Source organism: Homalodisca vitripennis, chromosome 5 (genome assembly GCF_021130785.1).
Source record: "Homalodisca vitripennis isolate AUS2020 chromosome 5, UT_GWSS_2.1, whole genome shotgun sequence".
Taxonomy (NCBI): domain Eukaryota; kingdom Metazoa; phylum Arthropoda; class Insecta; order Hemiptera; family Cicadellidae; genus Homalodisca; species Homalodisca vitripennis.
The window spans coordinates 53,009,076-53,024,277 of NC_060211.1; the positions used below are offsets into that span (position 1 = coordinate 53,009,076).

Sequence of the window (15,202 nt, forward strand, 5' to 3'; positions counted from 1 at the left end):
TGCACTAAGTTGTTTTAGACACAATTCATAAGCATACTGGAGAAACCGGGCTTTCTACACATAACGTAGCAATGGTGGACAGGGTTGATTCAGTGAAAATGTCTGGCACAATTTCATCTTACACTTAATGTAGCGTCTGAAATGTGACAGCCACAGACTTCGTCTGGGTTACACTTAGCGGTGCTAGGTAAATTAAACAGACCTTGTTGTAGTCTAGGTGTCTCTGATGTTGTTTTTATGGATCTCTTCAGACGGTCATGGACTCCAGGTTCCAGGAGATTCAAATTGTTTTTGCTTAGACCAATGTAGAAGAATTAACAAACTTTCAAAAAATAGTGATTAATAACTTCCAAATATTAAAAAAAAAATGTTATTATTAGGTGTTTAACGTTTAGAAAAATACTACTTTTGAAAAACAAGTTAATAAAATTAAAACATTTACATAAATTGTTGGTTTATGTAATTATGACGTCAAATTTGAGATCTTTCAGGAAAATTATCTAAAAAAATTATAAATATATATTTTAAGCTTCATAATATGTTTGCTTTATCAGTTTAACGAAGTATTAATAAAGCTTGGCAATTATTTAATTTGGGGTTTGATACTCTCATACTAGGTTGCAACATTTGACAATAAATTTTATTATATTATACTATGAACACAGATATTGTTTCGGTTTTTGCAATTTACATTTATTTCAAAAATATTTCAAGTTTATATTAACAGATTTTATATTGATCTTCACCAGATATTACATTGAATTCAAATAGATTTGATGTTATTCTCAATATATGTTATATTGATTGTAAACAGCAATAAATAGCAATTTCAAGGCATTGTCAACATATTTTATATTTATTTCTATCAGATTTAAACTAAATTAAAAAATATATTCATTTCCAACTGATTATTTAAATTGATTCAAAACAGATTTCACGTTTATATCTATCAGGTTTTATATTGATATCCTGCATATTTAAACTAAATTTCAATATATTGATTCCTAATATATTTTACAACATTTTCATTATGCATATTAATATTCTCATTGTTTTATATTGATTCAAAGCAGATTTGACATTGATTTCAAACAGATTTTTCATTATATTTAACAGATTTTTGTATTGATATCCAACATAGTTTATATTCTTTTAAACACGTTTCGCATTTATTGTTACACGATTTTAATAATTTTTTTTACAATTTCTTAACATATTTCACGTACATATATAAAACAATTCTTTCATTATCACCATAATTTTTATTCAATGTTTCTTAAATAATATAAATGCTTGTATCAAAATATTAAAAAACGATGATTTTTAAGTGTGTTTTGAAACGATGCAATAACATTAATAATTAAAAGGGGGGATCAGAACATAAATATGGATACATTCAGTTTGTACGAGTTTTCCACTTAAATTTCGGATATTGCAGTAATATATCACCCGTTAACAAACATACTACTGTTGGGATTATGAATGTCGATGGTAATCTATATGTCATAAATGTCACAATTTAAATATACATATTCTACGTTTCTCTATCACATAACGGTTAACAATATTGTCTAATGAAAAACGCCTTGTGGTATCATTGTATTTAATTGTACTAAAACATTTTTAATAGACATTTAGTCGACTACATGAGTCACAATAATAAAAGGATAAGATAAATTATTTTATTGCTACTAATTCCAGCAGTTCCTGTTGAAATATAAGTTAAATATGTTAAACATGCAAACTTTACTGCTATGTAATTCACAATAAAAAAATGTATGCTTTGCTGACTTTGATTTTTCTTTTTCGCTTATTCCACGCACACGCACACCGAATTTTAATTCAAACATATTCAAAAGTTTTATTTTAAAATAGACATGTTCTACGTAAATGTTGTCAACTATTAACAATTATTAATCTACACTGTAGTTATATGAACCGGTACAACAATTTGAAATTGTAAATGTAATATTTTATTACCTGTTACTGTAAATTTAATCAGTAAGTTTGTATAGGTGAGATTCCAGATAGCTAAGTTAATTTGAAAGTCATTTTTAGGCTACCGGAGAGTGGATTTTAGAAAAATATTTAGAGTAACATAATTGTAGGAAAATACTCTAAACAATACAGAGTGCTTTCAATTTGTTTACGTTACGGCAACATACAAATGTAATATTCGTGACTGTAGAGACTCATGACTCTCTTGTCTCTTTGTACGTGAGTTATTAGCGTTTTAGTGTAACATCTTATCAGTCAGGCGACAGATCATCAACTCCACAATCTATAACAGTTCAGTCAGCTGTTTGTGATGAGAAGGTTGTACTCTGAGACAAAGTATTGGATAACGAACAGCAGAATGGATCAGCTACTTACGAAGGTGTGTAGACCTTAAAGTAAATCCTTAAAGTAATCCACTTTACATACAAGTCGTTATGTTATACCTAACAGTTTACTTAGTAACATATATTCAAAGAGATAGTTAAAGTTTTGGTATTTTTATATCAATGCATAAAATGGGTAGTTAATTAATAATTAGATTGTTAGCAGACTATTTTCCAAAATTACTGAAAACAAAGTTGTATCCCTATTAATTCTTATTTAATTCAGATGGTACATGTGTGCAAATAATCGATTACTAGCAAATTGCAATCAGTAAGAACATTAGAATCTATTTTTCCAGCACCATAGAAATACTATCTGCAACCAGTGTGATTCCAATCTTGCATAGAAATTATATAACTATAAACTGTGATAGGCAGTAAAACTAAATCTTTGAAAATAAAACTCTTTGAACGTTTTAAGTTTTATCACAGATATATAATGCACGTTCACTGTATTCAATCTTGATTATTTCGAGCAATAGTTAAATTATATACAATATTTATCCTGTTCCTGAATCTCAGAAGTGAAATGATATTTTGACAACAAAAAACAAATGTTGCAACCTCATATCCGTGCCATTTTGTAACATTTTAAGACGTTTAGCTCTACAGGGTGCATTATTAAAGTAATGCACATGATTAATATTGTTACGCGACTATTTATCGCAGCGCGCTCGGACTGGTTGGATTATGTAATGGGGATTCTGCTCTTCCAGACACACCCTGTCTTAGTTCCCTCCAAGCAATAGAAGTGGTAGGACGTGTCTTTGCATAAAGTCTGTTTTTCGATTGTGTCACGGCGCAATAGAGCGCTCGCTGGGACAGAGGTACACGATCAAACTTTGTATGCGTCTTTGGAAGAATGCAATAGAAAATTATCAAATGTTTCAAGAGGCCTTTGAGGAGAAATGCAGATCTCAATGTGGAAGGTGGCACACACAATCTTCTCCCAAACCCAAAAAAGCGCGCATGAGCAAATCTCGTATCAAAACAATGCAGATTGTCTTCTTTGGCGTCCGAGGAATCAACCATTTTGTGTTTGTACCGCAAGGACAAACTGGCACCCGCAGCATTTACCTGGAGGTGCTCAAGAGACTGAAACGCCGGGTCGCGTGTGTCAATCCTGAAATCAAAAACGTCTTCAAGCTCCATCACGACAATGCCCCTAGCCACACGGCCTTTCATTACACTCTACATAACCCATAAAAAGACCCCCTTGGTGCCTCAGTTTACTTAAAGCCCTGAATTGGCTCCGTGTGATTTTTTCTTCTTGACTGAAAAAAGAGTTGAAGGAGAAGCACTGAGAATCGGTAGAGAACATTCAAGCTCACGTTATGAGGTTCCTGAGAGGCATTCCAGTCTAGGAGTTCCAGGGTGCTGTCCAGGCGTGGCAGGATCATCGACGTAGGTGTAATGATGTAGGAGGAGACTATTTCGAAGAATTTTAACTATTTGTAATAATCGGAGGAATAATTATATTTTGCTTAGAAGATGTTCATTACTTTCATAATGCATCCTGTATGTGCATGGAGCTTAGTAATTATTTTATCTTACTCAGTATATTTATTAGAGTAACTTTCATTTCATTTTGCAAATTGTGATAAGACAAATGCATTGATAAATAATAACATACGAAAAACTGTTATCAATTTAAATTTTCAATAGATTGTACAAAAGTTAACAGTGTCTAATTAACCAGTAAAAATACAAAATTGAAAACAGTTATTCTTTCTAATACCATCTAAAGAAATTCGCCTAAGCCTATGAGAAGCAACACATTAATATACCAATTGGTTTAGGGTTCACCACATCAGATTGACACAACAATTTTCAATTTTTGAAAGGAAGAGGATAGAGTTTGTTCTGGCACTTTTTACATTGTACAATATGATTAACTTTATGTGGAGGTTTAATTTGGCATTCAATAGGAACTTGACGTTAAATAAAATCCTTGTTAGTAGGCGCAGGCTCTAAATCGATAAGAAATTTAAATAAAGGATCCTTAGATCCTGTACTTCTTAGATTCAATATACAGATATTACTTAACAGTATAGCCTTAAGTTTCTATGCCTTTTATTTATTTCTTGTGGCTCTAGACTTGTTTAAGAACAGCCCTTGTGGGTATTGTTTTTCTGAATTTGGTAAGTATGTAAATTCACCTTAAGCTCAGTTGAGTTCTTAACCCTTTGACTGGCTCTCTTAGGCTTGTTCTTCGTATTTGTAGGAGGGATGGTAGCGGGAAAATGCCGAGCAGTAAGTCTCAGAGGAGCATCTTAGCCGAAAATTCGTCTGTAAGTCTTTCTCGCTCCATTTTACGTAATGAATTACACAGTAATTACACAAAAAGTCACGTTTATTTACTCACGGTAAACACAAAAAAACATTTACAACCAAGGCAACCGGTAACAGAAAAGTGAAGTTACAACCTGTATTCACTACACAAATGGAAATAAAATAAGCTTATTACTTGGAACAAATTATTGAATACCGTCATATGGCCTGAATACCGGTCTGAAAGAAATAAATAAAAGAGCAATCTAGTGCGATCTAGTGGGAACGACGAAAACTAACTTGAAACTGTTTCTTATTTATTCCGCTAGATCGCATTCGTATTCAAGCGAGAGACTATTCATCACGAAACATTAGAAAACTGTTTAGCGTCATAGCGCTTCCCGCACGGCTATCGGGATTACTGCAGGAGGCACGTAGGACGCTCCCGAATCCGTAGCGGGAATACTAGTCAAAGACTTAACGAGAACACGGTATGCATCAATGATCACAGTATTAATTTTTACCTTGTCCCTAGTAATACGAGCGAATAAAAGTTAGTCAATATTATTTTTTCAATGCTTGCAATCATATTCTTCATATATTGGAAATATTGGGGTCCCAATAGGAGGTGATCTTACTTCCGTAGACATACTCCATTCTTCATGTCCGGAATTTATTTCAACAACAGTTATGTAATGTTTAATACTTCTAAACTATTTTGTAACTACATGTATTATATCAGATCCTGGACAATTTTTTTTACATTTGATACATTACCTGAAGGAAAATGTGTCTTATTTCTAGTCGGGGTCAGTGGCCAACTAGTTTGATTTAGGTCGTCGTCTTAATTTTCACCAAGAAAAATTGTTTTAGGCGTTTCATGAAGTTTAGCAGTAGCGCGATAACTATGGTCATCGCACACACTTGTAAATCACGGATAAGGATTAAGGAAAAGGTTAGTTTTTTAGGTATCCACTTTGTTACACCTAAACCCAAGTTTTCGTGTAACATTGTATATTATGAATAAAACTAACCGGAAATGTCACTACACATTTAAAATATCTTCACACATAACAAATGGAAATAATAAATAAAAAAAATACCACCAAAAAAGAATAGCGAACTGTGCTGTCAACTCACCAAAACCTGTTTGTTATATTAATTAATTTTTGTATCAATTTTTTTTTTATAATTGTCTTTCTGCCAATTTGTTCGCGGGACATATCGGAAATGAAATTGAGCCACATTGGAAAAATTTGGATGCAACCTCAGCGAAGCCTGTTACACCTGATGTTGCGTACTTCTGCCTTGTTTTACACTAAGACCTACTTAAAATGCTAATTTATACTGTTAGTTAATTTAGATAAAACGCAAACTTTAGTATCACCCATCTAAAACGTTTTATCGTTTTTGTTTTCGTCTTCACGTACTATGTTCATTAACATATCGGGAACCTTACAAGCCGGAAGCCTTGGGTTAAAAAGCATTGACACATATTATATCCTCACAAGATAACCACAACACGTATTTCAATGTCAAAAATATTTACTTTCAATCTAGTGTTGTTATGTTTTACCATTCAAGAGTCAGTAGTGATTCAGGAATCTTGTGGCAATTCTTTTACGTATTGTATTTCAGGTGAGAACTTTGGTGAAAAGCACCGGAAAAATGGTGAAGGCGTTAAGTGACTCAAGTTTGAAATCAACGGCAATCCAGGTAAGTGTAGTGGTTTTACGGTATTTAATTTCAATTAATTTATTTATGACCTCAATAAATGTTATTAGGATATGATCAAAGTATTTGGTTAACATTATGTATAAATAATAGCTACTGGGTGTGTATTATGGTATTGATTTATGCTTATTAATTTATGGTTAGGTGTAAGAGAGACTTAATAGTCCTAACCTCACCTGTTGAATATGGTTTTCTTTGTGTCCAATAAAGACATATTTCATTTCAATTTTTAGGTACTGTACAATGTATATAAATGTGACATACATACTTAACATTTTCCTAGTACTTTATATTTTGCAAAGTAATTTGTTAACATTTAGAACAAATAATGGTTACCTGAAAGTGTATTAAGTACTTTTCGAGCATCCCATCTGAGTGAAATTGAGATGAGATTATTAATATTTTTTACCATTTAATTTCGTTACAAAATTAATCACAAGCAGTGGCAGTTTATAAACCGATTTCAAACATTATTTAACCACCAAATTTGATAGAGTAACATTAGAGACCTCTAGTGTGTGCCATTCTTCTTCTTTTTTTAATACCTTTAAAATTAAGTGTCACTTGCTAGGGGTTCGGTAATTAAAAATTTTGACTTACCCCCAAAATACCTCATTTGGGGGAAGTCAAACATTTTCATACATAAAAAAACTCCTCAGTTGGTCATACAATCATCCCCAAAAGTAAATGATGTTATGTTTATTCATGAGAAAGTTAATAGAGGGGCGTTTAAGACACCTGTATAACTGTTTGTTTGTAATTGTCAATTTTTCAATTATTTTCAAACAATTATCAAGAATTTTATTCTTTCGTTGCTATTTATCCCCACTAACTTCACACTCAAGTGTTCATACGAGCTTATAAAATTATGAATCTCGTGACTGCTTTGTTCTGCAATTTCTGTAGTTATTTTCATTGCATTTTAAAAGGCCAGTTGACCATCTTGCCACATGATCATCCACGAAACATAGCGTATTACGCTCTTTTTACTGTTTTTAGCTATTTAAGGTTTACACCTAAATACAAGACCAAAAGTATTAATACACTTTAAGTCTACTTCATTTTTTGACTCCGAGCCATGACATTAATTAAAACGTTCTTCACAAGACAGTTTGAACACTCGAACGTTTCATAGGTTTTCGAGCAGACTCCACATAATGCTATTATAGGTTAATAAACTGAATTTAAATTCAAAAAGAGGAAAATATAAAAAAGTTTATCTCCAAAATAGTAAAGTATGGCATGATGTATTCAGATAATTTCCGGACTAGTATCTCTTGACGATCTGTCTTATATACACGTTGTCTTATTAGTTAATAGTTTAGATCTTATATACAATTGATAAACAACTCTAGGACTGGGAGATATGTTGAAAACTGGGTCTTTAGTTTCCATTTAGCCAACTGAGTGATATTGAAAACTGGATCTAATCCCATCAGGGTAGCTATGGGACTCTTAGGCAACCGAGATATGTTGAAAACTGGATCTTTAATCCCATCAGGGTAGCTGTTGGACTCTTAGCCAACTGAGCGATATTGAAAACTGGATCTATTCCCATCAGGGTAACTGTGGGACTCTTAGGCAACCGAGATATGTTGAAAACCTGATCTTTAATACCATCAGGGTAGCTGTTGGACTATTAGCCAACTGAGCGATATTGAAAACTGGATCTAATCCCATCAGGATAGCTGTGAGACTCTTAGACAACTGAGTGATATTGAAAACTGGATCTAATCCCATTAGGGTAGCTGTGAGACTCTTAGCCAACTGAGCGATATTGAAAACTGGATCTAATCCCATCAGGGTAGCTGTGGGACTCTTAGCCAACTGAGCGATATTGAAAACTGGATCTTTAATCCCATCAGGGTAGCTGTGGGACTCTTAGGCAACCGAGATATGTTGAAAACCGGATCTTTAATCCCATCAGGGTAGCTGTTGGACTCTTAGCCAACTGAGGGGATGTTGAAAACGGGATCTTTAGTACCATCAGGGTAGCTGTGGGACTCTTAGCCAACTGAGATATGTTGAAAACTGGATCTTTAGTCCCATCAGGTTAGCCATGGGACTCTTAACCAACCGAGGGATGTTGAAAACTGTATCTTTAGTCTCATCAGAGTAGCCGTGGGACTATTAGTTGACTGAGTGATGTTGATAACAGGATCATTAATCCCATTAAGGTAGCTGTTTATTTCTTTGCCTGCTGGGGAATTTCATGTTAATAATTAGATATTTTGCCCCATTTAGGTAGCTGTGGGCATCTTAGCGAACTGGGGTATGTTGATAACTGGATTTGTCATGGGGTTCCCGTCAGCAGTATTGCCACCTCTGCTAGGTACTGGTCCTGGCCTGCATACCTCTGTTGAAGAAGCGTCTTGGGTGGGTATGTGTTGTTTTACAATGTTAAAAGCGATTAGAAAGAAAAGTTTAAACATGCTACCTTTTAGTTAATCACTTTTCAAAGAAGAAAATAGTATTTTGAGTGTTTAGTACATTGCTTGTTTAAAATTAAAATAAGGGTATTTATTGTAACCAACAGCTTCAAAATAGCGATTTATATAGTATGCAAGGTGCAGATCTGCTGTTAAATAAATTATATCCATAATGATAAAATTAGTAGCGAGAATAAACCTTTGAACACTTTTGTAGTTTTTATTTGCACAATGTACATTTTGGATTCGAAGAATCTATCTTGAGGTACTTGTAGGTTACGGTAAGTAAGGTTACATTTCCAAGTAAGGAAATGTTCATTGTACAAATAAAAAATACAGAGGTGTTCAAAGGTGAACAATTTTCAAAGAGTAGAATTTATAACAAATGTGTTATTAACTTTAATGTAAAAGCGTTCTCTAATGAAGTTTTTTTTTTCAACAATTACAGTTGTGTATTCATTTACAGGAAACAATAGTGTAAACTTTGAATAGTTATAATTCGTAACTGGAATATGAATACTAAACATTCTACCATAAACCGAGTTTTCTAACTTCTTTTCTTACGTCCTCTCAATACCTTTCCTTATTTTTTTCGAACGTAAAGAAATCATGTTCTACAAGACCGAATACTAAACGATGTTTAAAAGCAATTTTAATACTCGTACAATCTAAGAATTCAGAAGTGAGTCTGGTTAAATTTACAAGAAGTGATTTCACAGTGATAACCCATCATAATGAAATAAAAGTAGAGAACACAAGAATGTTCGTGGAACTATAATACTTACAGTACTGTTTACTGTTTTAGCGAGCATAGCATACATTTCGGCGCCCCTTTCGTGTGTATTGGCGGGAAAACTGATCGACAACTTAGGTCGCCGCTGGGGTCTGCTGATGGTGAACCTGACGTTCGCTGCTGGCTGGTTGCTCATAGCGGCGTTCCCTTTCTCCCTTCTCGCCCTGTACATCGGGCGTTTGCTGACAGGAACAGGCCTGGGCATGGCCTCCTGTACCGCCTCCACATACACCGTAGAGATCAGCTCGGTAACACTGCGCACCGCTTTGGCTTCCTTAACCCCCGTCATGATGGCTGTCGGTACTTTCCTCGTCTACCTCGGCGTGCTGCTGTATCAGGTTCGTGCTTTGGTCGAGGTTAGAAATTAATATTTCCTTGAGTTTGGCTTCACCAGATTATTATTATTATTATTTATTATTACTACTATTTTAATAATCGTAGTGGTTAGTTAAACCTTCATACTTTAAACGTTGAGTTCCAAAAGATTATCCTTTCAACAATTTATCTTTTTCTGGTGTTGTAACTCTGTAGGTACTTATCTAGACCGATATTTTCTTTTTACACATATTAATCCGAAGATGACTATTGTGCTAATAGCCTCTTTCGTATTAACCTTATCATCAAATTTGTTGTGATAGTTTACTGAATTTATACTTATATCGAACCACAACGAGAAACTTAAAAGAAAAATTTTTTATAAATATAAGATGTTTATATGTATATTAGTAAATAATTCCTACAACTCTGAAAACAAACACAATTAATTAAGTATTCTGAATTGTGTCAGGAATCATACAGAGAAGTTTCCATTTTTGCATTCGTCCTTTCAATATCGTCGTTAGTGCTGACGCTGCTGCTGCCGGAAAGCCCACTGTGGCTGCTGAGCAGAGGCCGTGCTGAAGAAGCGCTGCAGGCTCTGCAGAAACTGCGAGGAGCGTCAGCCCCCGAGCAGGTCAAGGAGGAGCTGGACAGCTTCAGCAGCAGAGCGAGCGACGAGCAGCAGACAACCTCCTGGCTCTCCACCTTCCACAACCTGCGGCAGCCTCAAGCCTACAAGCCACTCCTTATCATGATCGCGTACTTTCTCTTGTCACAGATGTGTGGAGTTGTGATAGTTATCAATTTTGCGGTAAGTTACTCTATATTTTCGTTTTATTTCATTGTTAAGCCAGTAGCAGTGGTTTAATCATATTGGAAAATCTCGTAATTAATCATATTCGAATTAATCAATGCGAACTGTTTTTGTCAAATAAAATGTTTAAGGCACCACAACGACATCAGGTTGAGTGACACGTGTTGTGTGGTTGGTGCTCTTAATTATGTGCAGTAACATTCTCACCAGACTTGCTGTTGTTTTACCAATGACGTATTGCTTCGTTTTCTTGGCGTACAGTATGTTGGCTGCCAAATTTAGTTCAGTGTTCACAACTACACATTTTAGATTTAATTTTTGGTGCTAAGGTTTAGCCTTATGTGTTGGGGTTTTCTAAACCTAAGAAGATTAGATTGCTATCCAGACACATATTTTCAATTTTTACATATAACAATAGTCAATGTCAGAAGTTCTAGTATTCTTTTAAATCATTCATCACAAAGTTTTCAAGTCTTAGTAGTATGTTTTGGCATTGTCACAACAAAGCCATGCTAATAGATAGAAATTTTGGAGTTCAAAACATCGCTACTGGATTTCAGTGTTCGAATTTCAGTTCAAAAAAGTCCCCTTGTGGTTTCAAAACCACCTTTCCATGTTTTATAAAGGTGAAACAACGTCATATACTATCGAGATGTTAAGGTTTCCATTATCCATTTAGTAATCATACTAAATGGATAATTATTCTCAAATCACAACTTTTACGATTTTGTAAATGATTTAGCAGTTTTCATTTTCTATTTACTTTATATAACTGTCAAAATGATTTAATGTTAATATTTTAGATATGTTACTTACTTTTTAGTACTCCAACATCAACGAAGTTGTTCTTGTTTTACTAGTCGTATTGTTTTTTTTTTTTTTTTTTTTTTTTTTTTTTTTTTTTTTTTTTTTTTTTTTTTTTTTTTTTTTTTTTTTGTCAGTTCCTCTTTAAAAAGATACAGCAAAGCTCGAAATTATATGGTAAGTAAAGAGAGAACATCAGGTACCTTATTTGCTAAATATACATCATTGCATGATACCCTTATTTTTGTCCAGGTGGATTTCGCCTACAATGCTGGAATAGAAGCACAAGCTTATATCGTAGCTTTGTGTATCACTTTTGTGCGCATGCTTTCTACTTTCCTGACTAGCTGGGTTTGTAGTAGGTAATGTATATTACACAATTCAAAAAAATATAAATCTTCTAATTTTTTCTTAAGTGAGGAGACATGTCGATGACCAATGATGCTTTTTTGTCACAGTGCCGTTTTTACGTGACATCGTGTACTTAAAAAGGCTTGTTTTTGAAATTTTTTTGTTTCGGTAGTGTGGCAAACTCAAGGATATGTAACAACGCCACTGAATTACGCTTAATGTCTTCACAACAGTTTTAGACCTCAATGGATTGGTAGAACGCCTTTGGGGCTCTGTTGGGTAACAAATACGTTTCGATGTATAATATTTCCAGCAACTAAAATACAATTTAGTTGAAGAAGTATGAGAAGAAATTATAATTAAAAGATTAAGTAGCCTACGGATAAGAAAAGACACACTTTAATAACTACATAACTGCCTAATATGACCTTTACTAAAAATAATTACCCACTTCTATTATTTTAACTCTTTCATGCGAGACAGCTATCAGGCATTCTTCACAGTGGTATCAGTTTATGTTAATATGACGGCCTTGAGATCTATACTTGTCATCATTGTTAGTTTCTAACATTTCACTGCCAAGAACGTGGTGCAGGAGACGACTAAAGTAATAATAATAATATTTTGCTCTCTAAATCTTTTCATACCGCAACTCAGAATGTAACGTGATGGAAGTAATACAACTACCTTAATTCTTAACCTTACGTTGTTATTTAAAATGTCGATGTTGAGTGACTCCATGTCACTTTCTACTTAGTATATAATCTGACATTTTCACAGCCTTAAATCCTGGAATTTGGAGTCCACATATGTCTGAAGATATCCAGAAAGATCGTACTATCCAAAAGACCTTGGCAATACTATTAGCACTTGCCAGGACTTCAGTATCCTTGAGCGCACCTACATCACCAGTGTCCTGAGATAAGGGGCCAATGAAAAGTTGACAACCAACTCAGCCAGTAGGTAACCAAGACTTTCAAACTCTTGGCAACTCAGCGAACACTTTCGGCTACTGTCTGAGTGAAGGGAGATTGTATGATAAAAATACACTTTAGAGTGAAATCATTATTACCGTAGAGAAATGAGGGTTTCAGCTTGTTATTATATCTGTAACAGAACAACAATGGACTAGAAGTACTGGATACCAACCTCAATGTCAGTCATTTAAGAGTCAGTATTTTTTCTGAGACAACATCAAACGATGAGTTCTTAGTTGTTTTCTTGTTGTTGTTGTTTCAATGTCAGGGATACACAGTCTTCAAATAGCCCTGTCTGTTTAACCCAGCATCCAATCAGTGAAAACTAGATGTAGAATGGTTTTCATTGTTTCATCTGATGCAAAATTCAGTGCACTACGATGCTTTAGGCAATCAAAGTCTTCTACACATAACAAGTTTATGATGGGAAGGGTTGATACAATGTGAATGTTGGGTTTAGCTAAGTTTCACTTAGATTTAGTGCAGCGTCATCAGTATACGTAATATTGTTAAGTTACTTTACTATTCGTTCTTTCTGGATTTCTTTAGACGGAAATAGGTCCGAAACAAAGACCTCATTCGCTGCACTAAGTGGAAGGAGGAAAGTGGAGCTTAATATTCATATTGTAATGTATCCCCATAACCTTGGTATGTGTACCATTCAAATCTTGAAATGTTTCGGCCCCACTGTGGAAAACCATCTACAGTCAAACAAATGCTGGCAAAACAGTTTGTTGCCTCACCACAATTAGTCCTAAATATTTCACGATTTGAATAATTGTGTTGGCAATCTTTCTACGCGTTTGAACAGGTAACCCCTAATTATATTCAAAACAACTACCATTATAACCCTGTAGTTGGACGTATTTTTGTTATCATTACTTGTTAATTGCCTTCCTGATTGCCAATTTTTAGTTTTCCCGAAATACATAAAAAATCATAATTCAATCACATGATGTTAATAAAAAATTTGTATTTGATAAATGCTAGAACAAACGAATGTACAGCTGATATCTCACATTTGTCAAGGTGAAAGAATTCCTTTCAATGCATAAGCGCCTATCCTTAAAAAATATTCAATACAATATTTTCACAAATCTGTATAGACTATTATAATTATTCGTAGGAACTTTTGGAGTGTTTCACATTATATCACATTAATAATTTAATAATAATTAAAATACAATATATGAGTTTTGAGAACGTGTTTTTGTGCCAGTTCACGTCTTTATAAAAATATTGCAATACATCTGATTGATAGTTTTTAATGCTGTTAAGGGTATCTTCTTATGGTTACATGAAAACGATGGGCCTTAATGCCGTAAAAGATTTAAAATACGTTCTGGCCTTACTAGGTTTGGTAGGAGAAGACCTGCTCTGACGTCTGGTGTCCTAGTATGTGTGCTTCTGATTCTGCTGACACTGGCGGTATCTTCCCTTGTCATCCTACCCCCTTGGCTCACTAGCTCAGTAGTTCTTGCGTATGTCCTCACCAGCTGCGTAGCTTTCTCCTCTCTTCCTTGGTCCATGGTGGGGGAGGTCTTTCCAACCGATGTGCGAGGGGTGAGTATTTTGCAAAAGTTCTCACTTCCAATGGACAGTAGTCATGTGAATGGTATTATAGTAAATATATTTGGTGGAATTTTTCTGAAAATAATTTTCTTGCAGGTGGCCAGTGGGATTGTCGCAGGGATCGGCTACGTGGCCAGTTTCGCGGCCGTGAAAGCCTACCCGGTTCTCGTCCTATCTATAGGAGCGTTTCCTATATTTTTGTGTTTCACAGTGTTCGGGTTTATAACAACCTTTTTCATTTATATTTTTCTACCAGAGACACACAAGAAAACACTTTCCGAGATCGAAGAATATTTTAAAGGCGAGTGTAAACTATAACAGTTTTAAATTGCAAATCAGATTTGTTCAAAATACGTTAAATATACTTTGAGTGCAGAGATGTCACTGTACTATGCGATTTCTAAAACACTTCTCATTTTGGATAAAAAACAAGTTTGTCTACCTACAAGTTCCGTTTAAGTTTGTATGTAGAAACTTATACAATTTGTAAGATATCTGATTTTGCTTGACCGATTTCATCTTTATTATGTTACTAAATATTACATAAATGCACTATGATAGCTCTAAGGAGCAAGATGATTTATGACGTATTAAAGCTGATGTTTAAGATGACCTATAAATAAGGGTATTATCCTTGGTAAGTCTTGCAAATTTAAACAAGGCGCGTCTGTCTTTACGCACTTGTAAATTATACATCATGTTCTACCAAGTATTTGTCTAAAACTACCAATAAATATTTTTACAAATTTCCTGATTTA

At 34.3% G+C, this 15,202-nt stretch overlaps 1 protein-coding gene across 1 annotated transcript; it reads left to right on the forward strand.

Moving 5' to 3' along the window:
• Window positions 1-2,262: 2,262 nt before the first annotated feature.
• Window positions 2,263-15,183, forward strand: LOC124363827 (facilitated trehalose transporter Tret1-like). Its single transcript, XM_046819090.1, has 8 exons — window positions 2,263-2,377; window positions 6,291-6,368; window positions 8,631-8,766; window positions 9,621-9,946; window positions 10,396-10,737; window positions 11,797-11,906; window positions 14,228-14,435; window positions 14,541-15,183. Exons 1-8 carry the CDS (start codon window positions 2,309-2,311, stop codon window positions 14,760-14,762), a joined length of 1,491 nt encoding a protein of 496 aa, XP_046675046.1. The 5' UTR covers window positions 2,263-2,308; the 3' UTR covers window positions 14,763-15,183.
• Window positions 15,184-15,202: the final 19 nt, after the last annotated feature.

Bases quoted from the DNA above. Each gene is read 5' to 3' on its own strand.
- LOC124363827 (XM_046819090.1), top strand. From the start codon at position 2,309: ATGAGAAGGTTGTACTCTGAGACAAAGTATTGGATAACGAACAGCAGA. The intron at 8,767-9,620 runs GTATGTGTTGTT...TTACTGTTTTAG, and splicing joins TGAAGAAGCGTCTTGGGTGG to CGAGCATAGCATACATTTCG. The intron at 14,436-14,540 runs GTGAGTATTTTG...ATTTTCTTGCAG, and splicing joins TTCCAACCGATGTGCGAGGG to GTGGCCAGTGGGATTGTCGC.